Source organism: Canis lupus, chromosome 30 (assembly GCF_011100685.1).
Source record: "Canis lupus familiaris isolate Mischka breed German Shepherd chromosome 30, alternate assembly UU_Cfam_GSD_1.0, whole genome shotgun sequence".
Classification (NCBI taxonomy): domain Eukaryota; kingdom Metazoa; phylum Chordata; class Mammalia; order Carnivora; family Canidae; genus Canis; species Canis lupus.
The window spans coordinates 35,157,502-35,179,032 of NC_049251.1; the positions used below are offsets into that span (position 1 = coordinate 35,157,502).

Genomic DNA, 21,531 nt, shown 5'->3' on the forward strand with positions numbered 1-21,531 from the left:
GATCGAATCCCACGTCGGGCTCCCGGTGCATGGAGCCTGCTTCTCCCTCTGCCTGTGTCTCTGCCTCTCTCTCTCTCTCTGTGACTATGACTATCATAAATAAATTTAAAAAAAATTTAAAAAAAAAAAAAAAAAAAAAAAAAAAAAAATAAAAATAGAACTACTCTACCATTCAGTAATTGCACTACTAGGTATTTACCCAAAGAGTATGAAAACACAAATTTGAAGAGTTATGTGCACCCTTATAGCCAAACTATGGAACTATGATGAATGGATGGACACTTGGGTGATATTTGGCAAGATTTTATTCTTTTTTAATGGCTGAATAATATTCCATTGTATGTAGTATGAATGTATATGTATATAAGGATATATGCAATAAACATATATATTTTATATATATATGTATATATATGAAAAAAGAGAAAGATCAAAAAACAGACTCAACTACAGAGATCAAACTGATGGTCACCAGAGGGGAGGTGGGTGGGAGGATGGGCGAAATAGGTGAAGAGAATTAAGAGTACACCATTGTGATGAGCACTGAGTAATGTGTAGAATTGTTGAATCACTATAATGTACACCCGAAACTAATAGAACACTGTGTGTTAACTGTACTGGAATTAAAATTATTTTAAAAATAAGGTTGAGAAATTAGCTTTTTCCAGTTTTTCCAATTAGCTTTTTGTGGTACTCTTATATTACTTATTAGTATGTATTTGTATTTGTAGAAACTGTGAGTTCTCCCTTGAGTTATTATTGTGTTTTTCTCTGTTAGCCATATAATTTTCTTCACCTGCCCTCTCATAGTTCTTTTTCTTTTGCCACACCATCCTTCGTAAAGAAGATAGATAGAAGTGGAGACAATATGTTCAGAAAAGAGCATCCAATTTCACAGAAAGAACACTTACATTAGCATTTCAGTTTTAATGATTTTCCTTTCCCATGGCCAGTTTAACTAGCCTGTGTAGTAATTGGCAAGATACAGGTAATAATGACTAATGCTTCTCAGAAGCATTGTGAGTCCTGTATTTATAAAGTTCTGGATATTTTATTTCTAATCTTTCCTTTGTAGATTTAATTTCACTGTAAAGCATATAAAATCACTGTAATGAAAAAAAAATCACTGTAATGCCTAAAAATCTGAATTATTGAACATTTATTTAATTTTAAGGATCCTAGTTTGCTAGTAAATGGAGTGCATCCTTTGCAGATGGTAAATCACTTTGAATTCAATACTGGGTAGATTAATGGATTCCATCAATGATGCATCAGATGGATTACAATTACATAAATTTAGTAGATTCAGTTGATTTAATGTAATTGAAAATGTATTAGTCAAGCCTAAATTACAGATTTCTTGGGCAGTGATCAGTGAAACTTTAATTTTTAAGATGGTAATTCAGTGTTTAACTCTTTTTTGTGTTTTATCATTGCAGCACCTTAAATTCAAGGAAACAAATCTTGTAATGCTGCAACAATTTAATGCACTTGCTCAACTCCGTCGTGTCGACCAGTTGACAATTGATCCTCAAGGAAATCCAGTTGTCAATTTTACACTCTGGAAATACTATGTACTGTTTAGGCTGAGCCATTTTAGCATGCAGAAAATAAATGGGACCGAGGTAAGCTAAACACCAAGTCAACTGTAGAATGAAAATATTCCATTTTAGGGGAAATAGTAAAAAAATGGCCAGGAATTTCAGGAACCATGATAGAAATTTTGAGAAATATTGTGGGCCTTTCCCAAATCTTGACATTTACAACATTAAAAAGCTAAAAATCTATAAAAAAAAAAAAAAAACTTCTAAAGCACTAGGCAGCCTTTAAAAATAGCAGCCAAATCATGGTGAATAGCAGATACTTTTACTGTTGTTTGTAAATGTTCAGAAAAGTAAAATGTTGGTAGGGTGACAGTTTTTTAAAAAAACCCACTTAGGTAGGTACTGTGATCTTTGTATGTTTCAAAGTGTTTTGCAGACTGCCGGGCACATGAGAAGGATGGGGAAGTAATACCCAAAGGTCAGCTGACAAGGGTCATGGTAGAGGAAAGGAGGAATAAAGTGAGAAAAAAGGAGAATGTACACAGGGAAAGAAGAATGATTTAAAAAAAAAGATAAGAAATAAGGAAGAAAGGTAAAAGAAGAGAAAGTAAAAATGAGGAAAAAAGGAAATAAAACAAGCATATGTAAATGTCTGGACTGCTTTAATAATATGTAACAGCTGCCTGTGGATTACCTGCACTGTATAACTCAGGCCCCGAATATTATTAGTGAAGGGTTATTTTTCAGATTGATTCTGCTAAGTTTGTCACAAGGGTAATCTTCTTGCTATCCAAAGACCATGTTCTCTAAATACTGTTTTGGAAGAAAAGAGAAACTATGCTTCTTCCACTCCTGTGGAATTCCTGCACTGAATTTGAATCATCCTCCAAAGAAAGAAAATCTCTAATATGCTGCCAGTATTATTACAATTATCTCTTAAAATTCAGAAGACCTCCTTATTGTAAAATGAGCTGTAATGAAATTTGCCAGTATAGTGGTAATAGCAACTGTATTTCTCTGCAGCTGATGCACTACAAGTACCTCTGGCCTAGCACTCCAAAAATCTTAGAGCGTTAAGAGACTGGAGAGCTTTGGGTCAGTGTACAACAGCGAAGTGAAATTTGCATCAACCATGGTAGGCTCATAACCACAGTATCAGCCGTCTGTCGAAGATGTAGGATAAATCTGGAACCTTTAGACTACTGATTTCTCCAGCTAGTTCCCTAGAGATTAGAGATTAGATTCAGTCTTGTGTACTCTTGTATACTCCCTTAATACTTTCCCAGAGAGGTTGTGAGTCATTGGTCAGACCTAATAATTACTCCCAAAGTTTTCCAAAGCTACCCTGGACTGGAAGTAGAATAGTTGTTTTGGCTCTCGATGAGTAGTCTCCTTCATTAATGGCCAAACTGTTGACTCCATTAACCTAAGTAGTATGTTAGGTTAGGAGTCCCGCGTCGGGCTGAAGCAGCTGAAGCCTGCTTCTTCCTCTGCTTGTGTCTCTGCCTCTCTCTCTGTAGTAAGTAGTATATTTACCCAGACATGGATCACTAATAGAGGTGTACCAATCTTTGTAAAACCTTGAAATAGGAAGGAATGGTACAATATAATTACATAAAATAGAGAATTATAAAGAACCAATATAACTTACTCTGATTTAAAGTTTCTAAAATGTCAGTGCCAGGGATATTTGACTCTTTATTAACAGCCAAAATAAAGCTGCTTATCTCAACCTTGGCAATGCATAGTAATATTATCCTATGTACCTACTTTTCTTTGTATGTGAGAGAGAGTAATATTGCTTGAGGTAGAATTAAATTTGAATTGTGAGATCAAGAAAAGATGGAGTAGTGGCTTGCACTGGCCACTAGGTGACTATGTTAGACCAAACAATCTTAGTTGTCAGCTAAAGTAAAGATTTGAGAACTGTGAACTCTGAAGGTCTTAGGGAAAGTGTGAGTCTTCAGTGAGTCATGTATATAAGATGCTTGTGAATTATGGGTTTATTTTTTGAAAAATGACTGTGGAGTATCTTACAGCTAGTATTAATGAATTTTGGTAAGTTCCAAAATTTAACTATATCCAGGTTTCTCAGCCTGGGTATAGTTCTCTGTGACATTTTGGCCAGGTAATCCTTTGTTGTGGGAGCTGCCCTGTGCAATATAGAATGTTTGGCAGCATCCCTGGCTTCAACCCACTAGATTCTAGTGGCAGCTCTCTGCTAGTTGTGATAACCAAAAATGTCTCCAGACGTCAAATGTTCCCTAGGGGCCAAAATGGCCCTTGGTTGGGAATCATTGAATTATTTAGACAAACAGATAGTATTTAAAATACAAGCAACTGGAGCAGCCTGGGTGGCTCAGTGGTTTAGCACCGCCTTCGGCCCAGGGTATGATCCTGGAGACCCGGGATTGAGTCCCGCGTCGGGCTCCCTGCATGGAGCCTGCTTCTCCCTCTGCTTGTGTCTCTGCCTCTCTCTCTGTCTCTGTGTCTCTCATGGATAAATAAATAAAATCTTAAAAAAAAAATACAAGCAACCTTACTTTATATTAAAGAAAATGTGCCCAGATATTAATCCAAGTCCCACTTTCAGCTTTTATTTTTAAAATTTTTTAAGAGATTTTTTTTAATTTGAGAGAGAGCACACAAGTGTGGGTGGGAAGGGGGAGGGGCAGTGAGAGAGGCAGAAGCAGACTCCTCACTGAGCAGGGATCCTGACAGGGGGCTCAATCCCAGGACCCCAGGATGTTAACCTGAGCCAAAGGCACACTCTTAATCTCCCAGAACCCTGAGATCTTGACCTGAGCTGAAGGCAGACTCGTAACTGACTGAGCCACCCAGGCACCCCCCACTTTTAGTTTTTAGTACTTTCTTGGTTAACACAAGAATAAGCCCTCACAGAGAATACCTGTTAAGTTAATCCTTACACCTGGCAAGTTAATCCTTGTGGAGAGAAAGGTGGACATAATATTAGACTGAACAAGAGTATCCTTGTTTATCTAATGTTCCATCTCTAAGAAAGGGACAAAATTATTCTTACAGAAGCAAAGTATGAGCAATACCTTGCTTTACCTTTGACATATTATTAAAATGAGTCTATTCCATTGATACTTGAGAATTTTCACCCTAAATCATTTTACTCCAAGAACTATAGGATTTCTGAAAAAAAATTCATTCAGAATTTAAGTTGCCTCAAGTATAATTCTCAAGGAACACTGCTTTCAGACAGAGCTAACTTATCAACTCTATTGTCCTCTATCACCATGAGCCACATTTATACATCTTCATTCCAATTAAGTTAGGGAAGAAAGTGATGTCAGTGAGAACTCTCCTCTCACAGCCCAGGAGGAGGTACTTTCCTGAACTAAAAGAAAATATTCATGCTACAAATTTCTTTGCAATTGCGCTAATTGTGCCAAGCTAGAGACAGTGTCATTTTGTCCCCTCTCCGTTGTATCTCTTCAGGTGACGCAGAATGATATGATAATGGCTGAAAGGCTCTTTGGAATCCTAGCACACGTCGCATCTTCCGAGCTACCCCAGTACCGTCTGATTTCAATTCTGGGTGATGCTAGGTAATCTTTAATTTTTATCATTTTTATAGAATTAATGTTGTAGGGCAGCTCTGGTGGCTCAGCGGTTTAGCGCCTCCTTCAGCCCAGGGCATGATCCTGGAGACCCGGGATCAAGTCCCACATCAGGCTCCCTGCATGGAGCCTGCTTCTTCCTCTCCCTGTGTCTCTGCCTCTCTCTCTGTGTCTCTCATGAATAAATAAATAAAATCTTTAAAAAAAAAAAAAAGAATTAATGTTGTACTAGGAAAAAGGAATCAATTTCACACATCTCTTAATTACCATTTATGCATCCCACAAACATTAATCCTGTTTGTCTGTGATTGGCCCTCTTCAAAGTGTTGGGGTATAAAGATGAATAAGACAAAATTCTTGCTCTTGTGTGGCTTATAAGGTAATAATTTAAAGATATATGTAAGCAGTTAGAATGTAAATGTTTCAGATTTCAGAGAGGGCCATAGGAGTATAAGAGAAACCAAGTGCTGTTTGGAAGAACATAAGGGAAAGCTTCACAGAGGAGGTAACGTTTTATCAAGCTCTTTAGGAATGAGTAGGAGTTTTTCAGGTACAGGGTATAGGGGAAAGAGTTCTGCAAAGGTACAAGGAATTGTAAAAAGTTTAGGATAATTGGAGCATGGGATAATTGTAAATAGTGACAGGAAATGAAGATAGATTTTGATCTGATTTTTTTTAAAGAGTTTTGTAGTCCATTCAAAGCAAAAATAAATACTTGTGCTTTGTAATTAAGTACAATGATCATGCAATTAGATGTATATTCTGGAAAGGCTGCTATTTAAGCAGACAGAGATGGAAGAACTGGTGACTAACCAAGAGGCTCATCATGATAGTCCAAGAGGGAGATTCTGAAGGCATGAACTAAGACAGCGAGAAGACGTATACCTGACACACACTGAGAAATTGTGCATGGATGGAAGGAGAAAGGTCAAGGATGGTATGTCAGTCATGATTCAGCTATAGATAAGAGAATTCATTCTGGCTAGAATTAGCAGAAAATGACTGATAGACAAAGAATAAGTTGTCTATACAATCATTGGAAGGGGCGGGGAAGCAGTCTGAGGACTCCCAGACTAGTAAAACAGAGCCAGCCCACCAAGCAAACTGCCACTATTGCTCAGGGCGCTAGCTGATAAGGAGACTATCGTCTCAGTTGCAACCTTCAGGATCCACTTGGAACCGCACTTTAACTACATTGAGGATCAGGAAATTCCCCACTCCTGTGCCCAGAACTTGGTTGCAGAACCATGTTTCCCTAATGGAATTTGTACCCAGAAAATGGGTAACTGTGTGCTACCTCTACTCTCCACTGAGCTCAGTTCTGGTTTCAGGTCTTACCCAAGTGTATCTGATTGGGAAAATCCTAATCCCATTAAAAAAACCTGTAGAGGGATCCCTGGGTGGCGCAGCGGTTTGGCGCCTGCCTTTGGCCCAGGGCGCGATCCTGGAGACCCGGGATCGAATCCCACATCAGGCTCCCGGTGCATGGAGCCTGCTTCTCCCTCTGCCTGTGTCTCTGCCTCTCTCTCTCTCTCTCTCTCTCTATCATAAATAAAAAATAAAAAATAAAAAAATAAATAAAAAAAAAAAACCTGTAGAATTACTTGAAAAAAAGTTCCAAAGGAGAGAATGCTACAAAATGCACAGTGAATGCAAGAAATAGGAAGCATTGAATTAAAAAAAAAACTAGTGGTGTGGAAATAAATAAATAAAAATTATAGTTATCAAAAAAAATATAGTTATCAAAAAAATTAACGTATTAGGAAAAATAATTTAGTCACCTGAAAATAAAAATCCCAGAAAGTCCTAAGGATAAGAAAGTTAAATTTGCTAAGTTTTTTTTCCCCTTAGGAGTAATAATAGGTACTAATTAGCACCAGAAGTTGGTGGAAAAATACATGTTTAACTATGTATATTAAAATTTTAAGGGCTGCCATTAGGAAGAAAGACTAGATGTATAGATTCCAAACCACTAAAAGGAAAAATCAACAAAAAGCTGGAAGGGAAGAAAAAAATAAACACTAGTTATAATAATATTAATGAATAAAATTCCCCTATTAATAGATAGTAGTCATCAATAGCATTAAAAATTGAGTTACATGTTATATTTGAGAAATAACCCTGAAGAAAACAATATATAAAGTTTGAAAATAATAGAATGAAAATATGTAACAGGGAAATGCCAACAACAGCAACAAATAAATCTATGAATATTAATATTAGTGATACTAGAATTGATGACACCAAAAGCTATAATCTACAAAAAAAGATGATAATCATGAAACTTAATGTAACTAAGCTCCTAAAGTTATCAACAAGTACAAGTATACATTAACAAATTCATGTTATGATAGATACTTATCTAATGGATCAGTAGATCAAATAAACCAAAATAAAAAAGAATATGAAGCATATGAATAACACAGTTAATGCACTTTATCAAATAATTGTATTTATGATTTTATTTCCAGACTCTTATTCCCAATTCAGAAACAAATTCTGTTCAAATACCTGTGAAATGTTTGCGAAAATTGGACATATATTAAATTCAAAGAAAGTCTCCATGTTTTCCAAAAAACAAACAGATCACTTTTTTCTAATCATATCATAAAATTAGAAAATAATGAGCCAAAAATTTACCCAGTTCATAGAAACAACAAAGAAACAGGAGAAGCAGCTTGGTTTCCCAGAAAACAAAATACAACGCCTTTAAACTTAAAAAAGATGTTTAACCTCAAAGTCATAGACATGAAAATTTTAAAACAATAAGACAACTTTGTTGGGGAAAGACTACAAGTTTGATGGTATACAGCATGTTGAAACAGAATTCTTTTACAGCTGGTGGCGTAAGTTGAGGCAATTCTTAGCAATACCTAACAAATGTTACATTTATGTTCCCTTTGGCTGAGTAATTTCACTTAACGGAATTTTTTTCAGATAGTGTTTTACATGAGCACAAGGATTTTCACTGCAGCCAGTGTTTATAATAGCAAAAATATGAAAACTCACTAGATTTCCACTAATAAAGTACCAATGACTTGCAACTCAAAAAATAGAGGTTCTGATGTGAAACAGTCTTTAAGATGTCTTAGAAAATAAAAATGCAAGTTATAGAGCAGTTTTATAGCGTATTGCAGTTTATAAGAAATGGGGCAGACATTTCAAAGATGTCCTTGTGTAATTTTTAACTATTTGATTTTTTAAAAATGTCTCCCCACATCGGGCTCCACTCAGCAGGGAGTCTGCTGAAAGATTCTCCTCCCCCACGTCCTACCCCTCCCCCCTGCTCATTCTCTTTGTCTCTCTCAAATAAATAAATCTTAAAAAAAAATTAGTGAAAAATTGATTATTTGAAAAGACTAATGTAAGTGATATAAAATTTATAAATGCATAGCTTTGGTAATTAAAAAGTCAAGAAAATGCAGGTTAAGATCTATATGTTACTCACCTTCTTCTTTATAAAAATGAGAAAATTATACTACCTAAATATCCAAAACAAGGGCCTCATTAGGTAAATTTATTAATATTACAATTGAATTTTATTCATTCATTTCATTCTAATGACATAGAAAATGTTTATAGCATTGAATGGAAACAGGTATACAACACTGAATGTTTAGTATGATCTTAACTTTTTACAAAAATTCATAGGAAGAGCCTGCAAAAAAATATATTGAAAGTGAACAGTGTTATAGATTTATAGAGACTTATGAGCTATAGATTTATGAATGATTTTTATCTGTTTCTTTATACTTTTCAAAATGTGTGCTCCTTAAAATTTCTAAAATTGCTCTTACGCTTTTAAATTGGAAAAGGGAAAAAAAGTTTTTTTTTTTAATTTATTTTTTATTGGTGTTCAATTTACTAACATACAGAATAACCCCCAGTGCCCGTCACCCATTCACTCCCACCCCCCTCCCTCCTCCCCTTCTACCACCCCTAGTTCGTTTCCCAGAGTTAGCAGTCTTTACGTTCTGTCTCCCTTTCTGATATTTCCCACACATTTCTTCTCCCTTCTCTTATATTCCCTTTCACTATTATTTATATTCCCCAAATGAATGAGAACATATAATGTTTGTCCTTCTCCGACTGACTTACTTCACTCAGCATAATACCCTCCAGTTCCATCCACGTTGAAGCAAATGGTGGGTATTTGTCATTTCTAATAGCTGAGTAATATTCCATTGTATACATAAACCACATCTTCTTTATCCATTCATCTTTCGTTGGACACCGAGGCTCCTTCCACACACAGTTTGGCTATCGTGGCCATTGCTGCTATAAACATCGGGGTGCAGGTGTCCCGGCGTTTCATTGCATTTGTATCTTTGGGGTAAATCCCCAACAGTGCAATTGCTGGGTCGTAGGGCAGGTATATTTTTAACTGTTTGAGGAACCTCCACACAGTTTTCCAGAGTGGCTGCACCAGTTCACATTCCCACCAACAGTGTATGAGGGTTCCCTTTTCTCCGCATCCTCTCCAACATTTGTTGTTTCCTGCCTTGTTAATTTTCCCCATTCTCACTGGTGTGAGGTGGTATCTCATTGTGGTTTTGATTTGTATTTCCCTGATGGCAAGTGATGCAGAGCATTTTCTCATATGCATGTTGGCCATGTCTATGTCTCGTTTTAAAAGATCTATTCCTCTTCTCTTCCCAATCTGTAGTTCAGTTTACAGTAAAGTAGTAATACCCCTTCACTTAGAGACACCCTATGTCTGGTGGACAGAAATCAACCTGCATGAGAGATGAGTTGCAATTCTCTGTCTAGGCTAATGGGTGTGCCAGTGATGCTCTGAGCACTATTTATGTTTTTCATAATCAAATGAAGTTTCCAGTTTCATTATTTACCTCCTAGTAGGATTTTGCCCCATTATGCTAACACTTGGAGGTTTGGGGTTTTGTTTATTTGGGTTTTGCCTAAAAGTTAAACCAGTATACCATTCCATTTTCTAGCTATGAGTAATACTACTGAGCTGCATAATGAAATTACATACTATTTGTGTGATTTATAAGAGGTAATATATGTTTTACAAAAGATAATGACTTAGAAAATTTGGCCTACTTCACCTTTAATTGGGTTGTTTTGTGTTCTGTGATTATTTAAATTTTGTATTGATTTCTTTGGGGTAGAGTTTGTTCCCTTTAGAAATGGTTGAGACATGTTTATGTTGATGATTGGTAGTTATGAAACAAAAGAATTTGGGTTGACAAGCTTAATTAGTAGAAAGATTGGGATATTGAACTGAGTTCAAATAAATAACTCAACCTCATAAAACAGACATTCCAAAAAGCATATGCTTCCCTCGAAAGTCAACAAAAAATAGACACATTTTAATAAATCCTTTGGTAACTCTCTGTATCTCCTGTCTTTCTACAGAAAGAAGCAATTCCGGTATCTGCTAGAAACCAAAGGGAAAAAACCTGGGCTTGTCAATGAAGAAAACAGCGACAGCAAAAGACTTGTAGGAGAAAACACAAACCGTGCTACGCTAAATTATACAACAAGAGACTTTTATAACGAAAGGCTGGAGGTAAAACCACCATCAGTCTTTGGGATCTGGTGCCTGGATATCTCCCACCAAATGTACAGTCTTGGCGGCTGTACCTTCCCCCCCTTTAATCAGTGGCAGAGATAGCATGTCTGTGTCCTGGAAAGTTAGCCAGCCTTACATTGTGTACAGCTGGAGACAGTAGGCACAGTGGCGTTAGGAAGAAGTAGAGCCCATAGTTCCAGTATCTTTATTTCAGTAGGAAAAAAGAGCATTCCAAAGAAATCTCTACCAAAAATCTAGACCAAAGTGGACCAAGGGTTCTGATCTGTCTGAATTAAGGCAAGAGATACGGGCTTGCCGTGAGTACTTCACTGGCCCATGTCAGGTTGCATCCTTGGTGTTCTCATTCACTGCTTTTCATTCTCCTACCCCATTGACTTCTGCATCCTTAATTGCAGGATATCATTTTAACCTTTTCTGTCTCCACTAGAAAAGCTGGAACTAATCCTTACTTGTGTTCAGAGGTTTGTTTGAGGAATATAATGTTAGGGTGCTGCAAGGAAGCTACATAGGAGCTACAAAGAAGAAAAGTATGAAGGGCCTGCGTTGTTGGAACTCATAAGAAAGCTGAAGAAACAAATCCTCAAAGTAACAATAGAATGTGAAGTTTCTGCAAGAGATTTTGAGGGGACTGAGGGCAAAAGCAAGACAGAGAGCAGGAAGCACTGATTGAGCATCTTTAATGTGCAGGGCACCATAAGTTATATTTATAGAACTCACACAGCTTTTATATATGTAATATATAATTATAACATATATATATACACACACACATATTTATATGGCAGAGAAATGGCCAGGCAAGTGGTTTTCAGATGGTTTTTTAACAGCCATGGGACTCTTTATTCAAACCATATTGTAACTAAAAGCCAGTGTGTCAAAACAGCAGAGCAGCTGTTGTTGTCCAGGGAAAAGGGGGGCTTCAGAGCTTCATTTGATTGGATCATCTACTCTTTTCCTTTCCCCTCATCTTACCCTCAATCCTGAAGCATCTCTTCGGAACCCATAGGGCTCTAAGGATTACAGCTTAAAAATAAATGCTTGAAAACTCAGTGCCATTGATATTTTTATAGCATTCTAAAAGGTGTTCAGATTCTGCTTTAAATTCCTCTAGACCAAAAAAGATGACTGCTTCATGAGGTTTTGCTTTTTATCTGAACAGCTCCATTGCTGAAGAAATTCTTATCCATGTGAGGCTGAAATCTGCCTCCTAATAACTTTGAATTCATGATCCTAGAACCGTATTTTGTAAAAAAGACAATTAGTCCCTTTCTCATGAAAACTCTTTAAATACTTAAAGTTAATACCTTGAAGTCCCCAATCCCACCCTGCCCACCACATTCATGCTTTCACTCATTCAAAAATGATGGTTAAGCACCTCTCACACACACTATTGGAGCTATAAGAAGTCACTGTCCTTATCCTCACAGATTTCACATCCTAATGGAGGAGATAGACATATACAGGGATGGGTATAAATCAGTATATCAAGAGAGTAGAGGAAAGATATCTTACCTAGATCAAGCGAGGCTTTCTAGAGAAGAAGCTTCCTGATTCCAGTCTTAAATGATAAAATGTAGCTATATGCAAAGGGAAAAGGACAATTCTGAGAAATAGCAAAGTATGAATAAAAGGCATAGAAGCATAAAATAGACAATCACAGAACCAGGAAGTTTGAGCAGTTCAGTCTTCAGAAGCACAGAGATTGAGATAGTGTATGATAAGAGACTAGAAGGATAGTAAGATGGCTATGTGAGAGAATTGAATATAATCTTTGGCCCGTGGGAGCTTCCTGATGTGGTCAAAACAGGAAAATGAAAGCCAAACTGACAAGATTACAAGTCCTTGTCTTCTAGAAGGCACTCGGTTCCATGAGCCAAAAATTAATACTAATTTCAATAAATGACATTTAGAAAAATATCAAAGAACTGCATGCAAGACAAGAACAATTTCATAGAGAAATCAACCAACTCTTTAAAGACAGACAATTCCAGTGATTTTTAAATTGTTCAAGAGTATTGAAAAAGAAGGAAAACTTCTCTGTTTTTCTTTTAAGGCAGACAGTATAACATTGAATCTAAAACCTGCGAGGATTGGCACAGAAAAAGAAAAGCCAGACCCAAAACCTAACAATATTGGTGATGCAAAAATCCTTTTAAAAAAGAGGGGAAGTATCAAAACTATAGCAGAACATTAAATGAATAAAAAAACATTACAGCCAAGTGTAGTTTCTTCTAGGAATACAAGGAAGATTCCTATCAGTAGATTGATCTAAGGTGAGAAGCTGTGGTTATTTCTGTAGACATTGAAAAGCCATTTCACACAATTCAACATCCATCCTAAATTTTTTTAAATCAGCAAATAGGATAAATAGAAATTGGATCATGCTTCATGAGGAAACTCCAGAAACATTAGCATTAATTAATGGTAGGTAGAATTTTGAGTAAGATACTCTCCATGATTCCCACACCCTGGTATCCACACTCTTGTATCATCCCCCTCGTAAATGCAGGTAAAAGGTGTGACTTGCTTTTCACCAATGGAATATGGCAAGGGTAAAGGGATTTTGCTGATATAATTAAGGTCTCTGATCAGTTGACTTTGAATTAATGGAAAGGGAGATTATCCTGCGTAAGCTTGACCTAATCAGGCAGGTCCTTTAAAAGAGGATTCCAGCTACTGCTGGCCACCATGCGAGAGGGTCACATAGCCAAGAACTGCAAGAAGCTCCTAGGAGCTGATAGCAGCAAGAAAAATGGGGCTTCAGTTCTACAACTGTAAGGAACTGAGTCCTGCCAACCAATAGCACCTGGGTTTGTAAGATGACCCAAGCTTTAGAAAGGAACACAGTCTGACTAACATCTAGACTACAGCTTTGTGATGTCCTGAGCAGAGCACCGGGCTCGGCTGTGCCTGGATTTCTGATGCATGGAAACTGTGAGATGATAGATAGCTGTTGTTTTAAGCCACTGAGTTTGAGGTAATGTGCTGCACGACAGTAGAACCCTAATGCATCACTGAAGTCAGCTTCAAGACAAGGATGTCCCATCTCGCCATATTATTCATCGATACAGACCATGCGAAGAGGCAAGAGAAAGAAATTAGTGGTAACTTGAAAGAAAGGAAGTGAACTTACTATTTGCATACAATAGTATTGAATCTCTGGAAATCCCAAGATAGTTGAGAAACTATAAAAAGCTGTAAGAAAATTCACTAATGAAGAGAAATCAACAGCTTCGATGTAAGTAAATAACAACTAGGAAGAAAAGACCCAGATGACAGCAGCAACACAAAAAGTTAAAATATCTAGTAATTAACTAATAAATATGCATGATTTCTGTGAAGAATTTAAAACATTAATGAAGCACAACAAAGATTTATACAAATGGAAAAACCTTACCATGTTTTGGATAAGAAGGATCTAAAGCAAAATGTCAGTTTTCCTTAAGTTAATTTTAAAATTTAATATGATCTCAGTAAAAATGCCAAAAATTTTCATTGAGGTTTTTAAAGACAAGTTGATCCTATGGTACATGTGGGGAAAAGCATAAAAACTCTGAAAAAGAATATTAGAATACTAATATTGAGAATATTGAGAATACTACTAGGTGTTAAGTTATAAAGTCATATCAGGGCAGCCCGGGTGGCTCAGTGGTTTAGCACTGCCTTCAGCCCAGGGCGTGATCCTGGAGACCTGGGATCGAGTCCTACGTCAGGCTCCCTGCATGGAGCCTGCTTCTCCCTCTGCCTGTGTCTCTGCCTCTCTCTCTGTGTGTGTCTCTCATGAATAAATAAATTAAAAAAAAAAAACAATAAAGTCATATCAGTTAAAATAGCATGGTCATAAAAAGATAATCTAATGGGACAGAATAGAAAATTCAAGTATAAATTCAAATACAAAAGAAAATTTATTATAAAGAATAATCTCAAGTCATGTGGACTATCTAATAAATGACTTAGGAATAATTAGGGAATTAAGGGAAACAAGCTAGATTCAAATATTATATCAGCATAAATTCTAAATGGGTCAGAGATTTTAAAGTTTATAATAAAAATATAAAAGTTCTTCAAGAAACTCTAGAAAATTTATGTGTGGCATTGGCATGAAAAAAACCTTTAAGTGGGGAGAATAAGCAAAGACAAAAAAGAAATGAAAAAAAATTATTTGCAACTAATCTTCCTAAATGATAAAGAACTTTTAGAAATCAGTAAGAAAAGGGGCCAACAACCAAATACAGGCTATGTTACCTATTTAAAAAATAAACTTAAAGTAATATACCATATACCATAACAATAAATACAGTAGGAATGAGGAATAAAATATGTATAAGCCCTCCATGGAGAATATTATGAAATTTTATTGAAAAACATGGAAGGATAACTAAACTAAATTTCTGTTCAAGGACAGAAATTTTCTACATGGGAAAGATTCTTCCTAAATCCATCCATAAATATAATGCAATCCTAATCAAAATCTGGACAGGGATATTGTAGAATGTCACCAGTTGATCCAAAAGGTATCTGATAGAGCAAAGAACTTAAAATACATAAGAGTAAAAGTGGGGAAAACTCGCCTCACCAGATATCAAGGATTATTGTAAAACTATAGTAATTGAGGCAGCAAAGGAATAAATAAATAGGCCTGGGAACAAAATAGAGAGCCAGAGCTATCCCATGTATATGAAATACATATATCCCACATATATGGGGATATAGATAGGTATTGTAGATAGTAAAGACAATTTAATAAATGGTCCTGAGGAAATTGCATATCAAATGAGAAATGCAAATGAGAAATGCATGTTGAACCCTTACTTCACACCATGCAACAAAAATGAACTTCAGGTCAAATGGAAACCCAAGTATGAAAAGCAAAACTTTAAAGTTTTCATTGAAAATGTAGGTGAAAATCTTTATGACCTTGATTAAATAGACTGATTTTCTAACACCTGAAGGGTACAAAACTAGAAGAAAAAAATGTCATAAATTTGAGAAGATCATTGTTTTGTTTTTTTAACAAAGGAGTAGTTTCCGTGGAGTGGATGCAGAGTCTCCGTTGAAGTGGTTTGAGCAGAAAATAAGCAATCAGAAAGTAAGGACAGGGAATGTTGACTGCCATTTTGAGAAATGTCAAAGGGAGAAGGAATCTGAAGCCACATCATTTTGGAAAGAATACTTGGCCGGTAGGAGACGGGGATGTGAGCCACTGATTCTACCACTTACTACCTGAAAGACCTTGCCCTGGTCCCTTAATCACACCCTTGACTTACAGTCTAGCATTCCTACATGTAGACCCTGCTCCTCACCTATTGAAAAATATTTAGATCATGGCAGCATAGAGTGCTTAGTCAGTCTCTCTCTCTCTCCGGTGTATCCTGAGTTGTTGAGGGAATTTAATTATAGTGAGTTCCTCACAAATCAGGCTAAGCAGACCTTCCCATTAAAAATATGATGTGTATAATTATACATACGACATGTATAATTCTGTTGCTTGATAGCTGCCCCATCCATGCTCCTGACTCATTTTTATAAAGACCTAAGATGGATGTAGAGTTGGAGAGCTGACAGGGACTAGTGATTCCAGTCCCGTTCTTAGACAGATGAGGAAGACTGGAGACTCAGATGAACTACTCTGGATCGCATGGTGAGTTACGGACGGGGCTGCCTCTAGAACTCAGACCTGCTGATTACTGACTGTGGACTCTCACGGTATATCATGCCGTTTTCTGAAGTCTTCCTCACCACAAAAGGCGCTCTCTTCTCTGAACACTGATTAGATTTGCTGTCTAACCATCTCATTCAGCACTTAGTTACTGTTTAATATTTTTTACTTAATATTTCGTATGTGTAGGCCATACACATACATACACTAGTCTCTCCAGCTAGTCTGTAGGTCCTTCAAAGACTAGAGTTTTCCCTGGGTAAGGATTTAGTAGATGATGTGTAATCCTCAGTGAGTCAACTTGTGTTGACCTTAGTTTCCCATTTACGAGATGGAGATGTGAATTCTATCCCAGTACGAGTACCATTATAGCTAAACTTGCTCCACAACAAATCTCATCTCTGGCCTGCTTTTTTTCCAAACCATCTTCATGACAACAAAGTAGTTTTAGTTTAATGAAATAAATAATTCTATGCAGAGTTCATCTCATCAGGATTGAACTTGTACAATACTTGCTTTATGAACCCCACTGGGATACCATGGGATAGGAAAAAAAATACGTATATGAAAGCATTTGAGAATGGAAAAAGCATTATTCAAAGAGCAATAACTCCTTGACGGGTCAGGGCAAGAGAGGTATCTCTAATGTGCTTTTAACAGGATCGTTCTGGACAGGCAGAGTGAGTCGTCCTGGCAGATACCTGATGAGTTTAGAGTATACTTCATGGAGATGGGAGTAATTGGCTTGGAGGAGAGAGGAAATGATGAAGTAAAACTGCTTTCAAACACAGTTACTGAATTAAGGGTTATTATGGCAGATGCAATTCTGTAGCAACATGTTTATAAAGAAGTGATAGAAGGAGCCTATAGCAAGAAATTTTAAAGCACCAAAAATTTCACTATGCCAATTACAAAAAGTTTAATTTGTATCATGTATAAATTATTTAACAAAATACATCATTTAAAAATTCTTCACATTTGTGTTATTACTAAACTTACTGTAAAAATTTTTTAGTATTACTGCTAGGACTTTCTTTTTTAAAAAGCTCAAAATTTGGGGGTGCCTGGGTGGCTCAGTTGGGTAAGCGACCGACTGTTGATATCAGCTCAGGTCACGATCTCGGGGTTGTGGGATGAAGCCCCTCATTGGGCTTGGCTGGGCATGGAGCCTGCTTAAGATCTCTCTCCCTTTGCCCTTTCCCCCATAAATAAATACATACATACATACATACATACATACATACCTCAAATTGTGTTTTAAGAAACTCAGCAATGTGTAAAAGAGTCGTTCATTAAATATGCTGTATGCCTTCTATTTGTGTAAATGTATTGCACATTGTAAAATATTGCTTGTTTCAGCTATTGATCAATCTCTGGTGATTCACACTTGTCTTTCTCCCTGGTAGCCCCTGCGTAACCCAGATTTACTGAGTGTTAAAAGGGAACAGCTCAATGCTGTTCTCATCAACAAGCTAACTTAGTGCAGGTGACTAAGTCCCAGGCCATATTTCAGAGTTAAAGAAAGTTAGGTTCATCGGAGAAGTAGCCAGCTGGAACCATTTGTTATTTATCGCTCATCACAATCTGTACATATTTTTATACGAGGTCAACTCATGACCAGTTGTTTTTAGCACATGATCTAAATCAGGTCGGCATGTTGACCCCTGAATGGTGAGTGATTATTTAGAGAAATCTTATATGTCATAAAAAAATTTCCAAAAAATACGCCTTTGTTAGGGAAAGTTAGCGACAATTGGGGCTCATCATTAAGTTATGTTAATTAGTCAAGAATCTAAAACATGTTTAGTTGCTTTAAAAATTGTAAAAATGTGGAAAGGGAAGAGAAATAAAAAAAGGGAAGAAAAAACACTCATGGCCTCACAACCCAAAGGCAATCTTAATGATACTTCAATATAATTTCTTTCAATAATTTTTATACCTTTCCTAACTTTTTTATGAAAATTTCAAACATACAGCAAAGTTAAAAGAATTTTACAGTAAATACCCATACACTCAAACCTAGATTCTGCTATTAATACTGTACTATAGTGTCCTTGCTTTGTTACATAGCTATACATTGACCTGTCCTCTCTTCATCATCAATCCACCTTATATTTTTTAATTCACTTCAAAGTAATTGCAGACATTAGCATGCCTAAGTAATTCAGCATGCATATGATTAATCAGAGTTCAGTATTTGATATAGTTTCTTCTTTTGGGGTAAAATTTATATACATGTGTGTAACCCAATCTCTATCAAAATTTTATTTTGTATTTTTTTCCATTTAACATTATAATGTATTTCCCTTGTTATTACAAGTCTTTGTAAGTATACTTTTATGACAATATCTGTTGATACTTTAACTCTTCAATACATCTTGAAATTATTTTGGTATTTTGAGTTGGAGGTTTCAATATATTTTTTTTTCCAAATTAAACGTATTGTCTCATTGACATTTATTATTTATTTCCTCCTTCACTGATGTGAATTGCTTTCCTCTAATTCCGATTGTCTGATCTATTCCATTAATTTTTCCGTATATATTATGGCACTTTCCATCATCATGCCTTAATACTCCTCACAAGTATGAATAGCCAAAATAAATGTTGAATTCTTATGTTGAACATATGGCTTCATTTCAGCTGCTAGGGTGAAATTGAGGCCCAATGCCTGCCTGAATAGCTTTAGGCCCCAAATTCCCCTGTTGTGTTTCAGACCCAGATTTTTCATTTGCAGACTTCCAGACCCATAGGTTGAGCAGGAGCACCGTTTCTCTCAAGGCCAAGTTCTGGGTCTCAGACTTATGTATATTTCCTCTTACTCCTTGTACATTTTTCCCCAACCTTGTCCAAATGGTCTAGGCTACTGAATCAAGTGCAGTGCCACTACACAATTTCCTAAAATATAGACCGAATTCAGAGTATGGTGTTTCAGGTATGCATATGGATATTAACTGGCCCTATACCAATTAAGATTGTCAGTATCAGTGCCCTGATAGACTTACCACTAGAAGCCATGAATCTGTGCATTCATCTGTCTTGTGTGAGGTAAACTCCCTTAACTGAGAAGGGAGAAAGTCTACCAACAGAGAAATGGTAGTTACGATCCAGGTGATTCCAGTAAAGAAACATACCTTCTAGCAGAGCTAACACAGGTAGGAGTGGACTGAGAAGTAGAGAGCTCCTTGTTGCTGTCTTTACTCAAGCGGAGCTCTGTGTTAAGAGTTTCTAGAAAGTACTCCTGCTCTGAAGGGTGAGGCTCAGAACACATTATTTCCTGTTACTCTGGTTCAGCTAATTATTCTTTTGACTGTTTGATTAATTATGATTTGATGCAAAATTTTCTCTCTTTTTTTTTAACAGGAAATAAAGGAAAAAAAGAAATTCTGCAAGATGTATATGGAGGACCTTGTGAAGGAAGCCACGGAAATCAATATGAAAAATGAGGCTCTGCAGAAGCTTTGGCCGCAGATGTTCATTGAGCTTGTTAGGGACGCAGTCATAGAAATCCGCAATAAAAGTTCCTACATGAAGCTTTGCCTACAGCAGATAACTGACCAAAAATAGAAATGGCTTTTAGTTACAGTTGATTTTAGTGGTTTTGTGTTTTTGAAGGTTAAAAACAAGTAGGTTAAACATGTTGAAACAACACTATCCTACAAACTAGAAAGCCTAGCATCAAAGCACCACTGCCCACTATTCCTGTAGTTAAAGGGTAGGAAGGAAGGAAGGAAAGAGAGAGAGAGAGAGAGAGAGAGAGAAGGGAGGATTGACTTCCTCTGGAAGCTGACCAAACAACCCTTGGTGACTAAGCGATCTTGAGAACTAGCTGGGCCTTGCACCGCGTCTCCGGCTCTTGCTTCGTCTGGCGCCCCTGCTGTAGCCCAAAGCACGTAGTGCTTGCTCATGTTTTAGCATGAGTTGCTTCTACCTACTTGCACCTGATAATTTCCAGTTATTTGCTTTTTATTTCATGTCATGATTTCAAAGCCAAAAATACATTCTTTTTTATGAGTGAGGAATAAACTTATTAATAAATTAGTAAAAAAAAAAAAGTGTTTGCCTCCTTCATCCACTCAGAAGTGTCATATTTCTTATATGTTCCTCTTTAGCTGAGTGGGAGCCCTTCTTTCACATACATAGGAAGAGGTTTCATTCTTCCAGGGATGCATCCACAGGGTTCGCGGGGTCAGTGTGGGCAGAAAATATGGAAATGAGTTCAGTGGAAGCAGGAAGAAAATGCTTTGTCTGAAGGGACCCCCAAGTGAGTGTGAAATGCAGTTATAAATCAGCAAATCTTCTCTGAAAAGGTTCTTTTTTCAGGTGTACCTGTACCTCAGAACTACTAGGGATTTGTGGGTGAAAGGTTCTAAGTTTTTCAATTCTGTTCGAAGATCAAACAGGTAAATATGACGTAAGCGGGGGTTTGTCTTCGTTCATGCTGGTGACAGGTCAATAAATAGGAATCCTCCAGTTTGCTCAGATTTTACCTGGCAGCTCTTAGGGCAGCAGGACCCCCAGGAGGTGCGACAGTGAGAGTGGCAGTTTCAGGACAACAAAGTCATACAGAAATGCTTGGAAGGTAAGCTTCCTGTGCGGTTCTAATGAGCTTAGTGCTCAAGCTTAGATGGTTAACAGTGTTTCAGAACGCGACCTTTTAAATCATACTGTCCTGGGTTTGTATGTATCTTGGTGCTTAAGCTACCAGTTTACTAGCTTGTGACCCATGTGAACCACACCTGCCACCTGCCACACCTACCTTCTGTGGTGTTGTGAGAAGCAATGAGAGCATGCATTGAAAGCATTCATCATGCCTGGCACACAGCGAACACCAGTGAATGAAGCTATTCTTCTAGAAACACGTTGAACCACAGAATTGGTGCGCCTGGACAGGCTGAACTATTACGGTTTCTTGATGGTCCTTCAGCCTTTCAAAATTAAAACAGATGAGCCATCTCATCTGGCTGGTAAAGGGTGATTTTTCTCAGGGTTTCTATCTTGTTTGATATGGAAGTGAGATCCCATTGAGAGGAGAGACAAAGATGTCTTATTCGTGGGCTTCAAGTAAAAGGACAAAACTTGTGATGCCTTGGGCATGATGTGGAGAACTTGCCCACTCGGGGCTCTGCAGGTGAATGGTCTGGCTGTTTAGTAAGTCTTGTCTCCAGCTTCCCGAATGCTGCC

General features: G+C 37.1%; 1 protein-coding gene across 7 annotated transcripts in view; it reads left to right on the forward strand.

Annotated features, from left to right (window-relative positions):
* The window catches only part of LRRC49 (leucine rich repeat containing 49), a 158,963-nt gene extending 138,877 nt beyond the window's left edge, over positions 1 to 20,086 (forward strand). For 6 of the 7 annotated variants that reach the window (XM_038580854.1, XM_038580855.1, XM_038580858.1 and 3 more), the window contains 4 exons: positions 1,440 to 1,625; positions 5,010 to 5,119; positions 10,511 to 10,664; positions 19,711 to 20,086. In XM_038580854.1, the coding sequence (XP_038436782.1) occupies positions 1,440 to 1,625; positions 5,010 to 5,119; positions 10,511 to 10,664; positions 19,711 to 19,914 (654 nt within the window). In that variant the 3' untranslated portion in view covers positions 19,915 to 20,086. Of the gene's footprint in view, positions 1 to 1,439; positions 1,626 to 5,009; positions 5,120 to 10,510; positions 10,665 to 15,707; positions 15,935 to 19,710 lie in introns of those variants that run through there. The other variant, XM_038580856.1, reaches the window with a different exon arrangement.
* Positions 20,087 to 21,531: the final 1,445 nt, after the last annotated feature.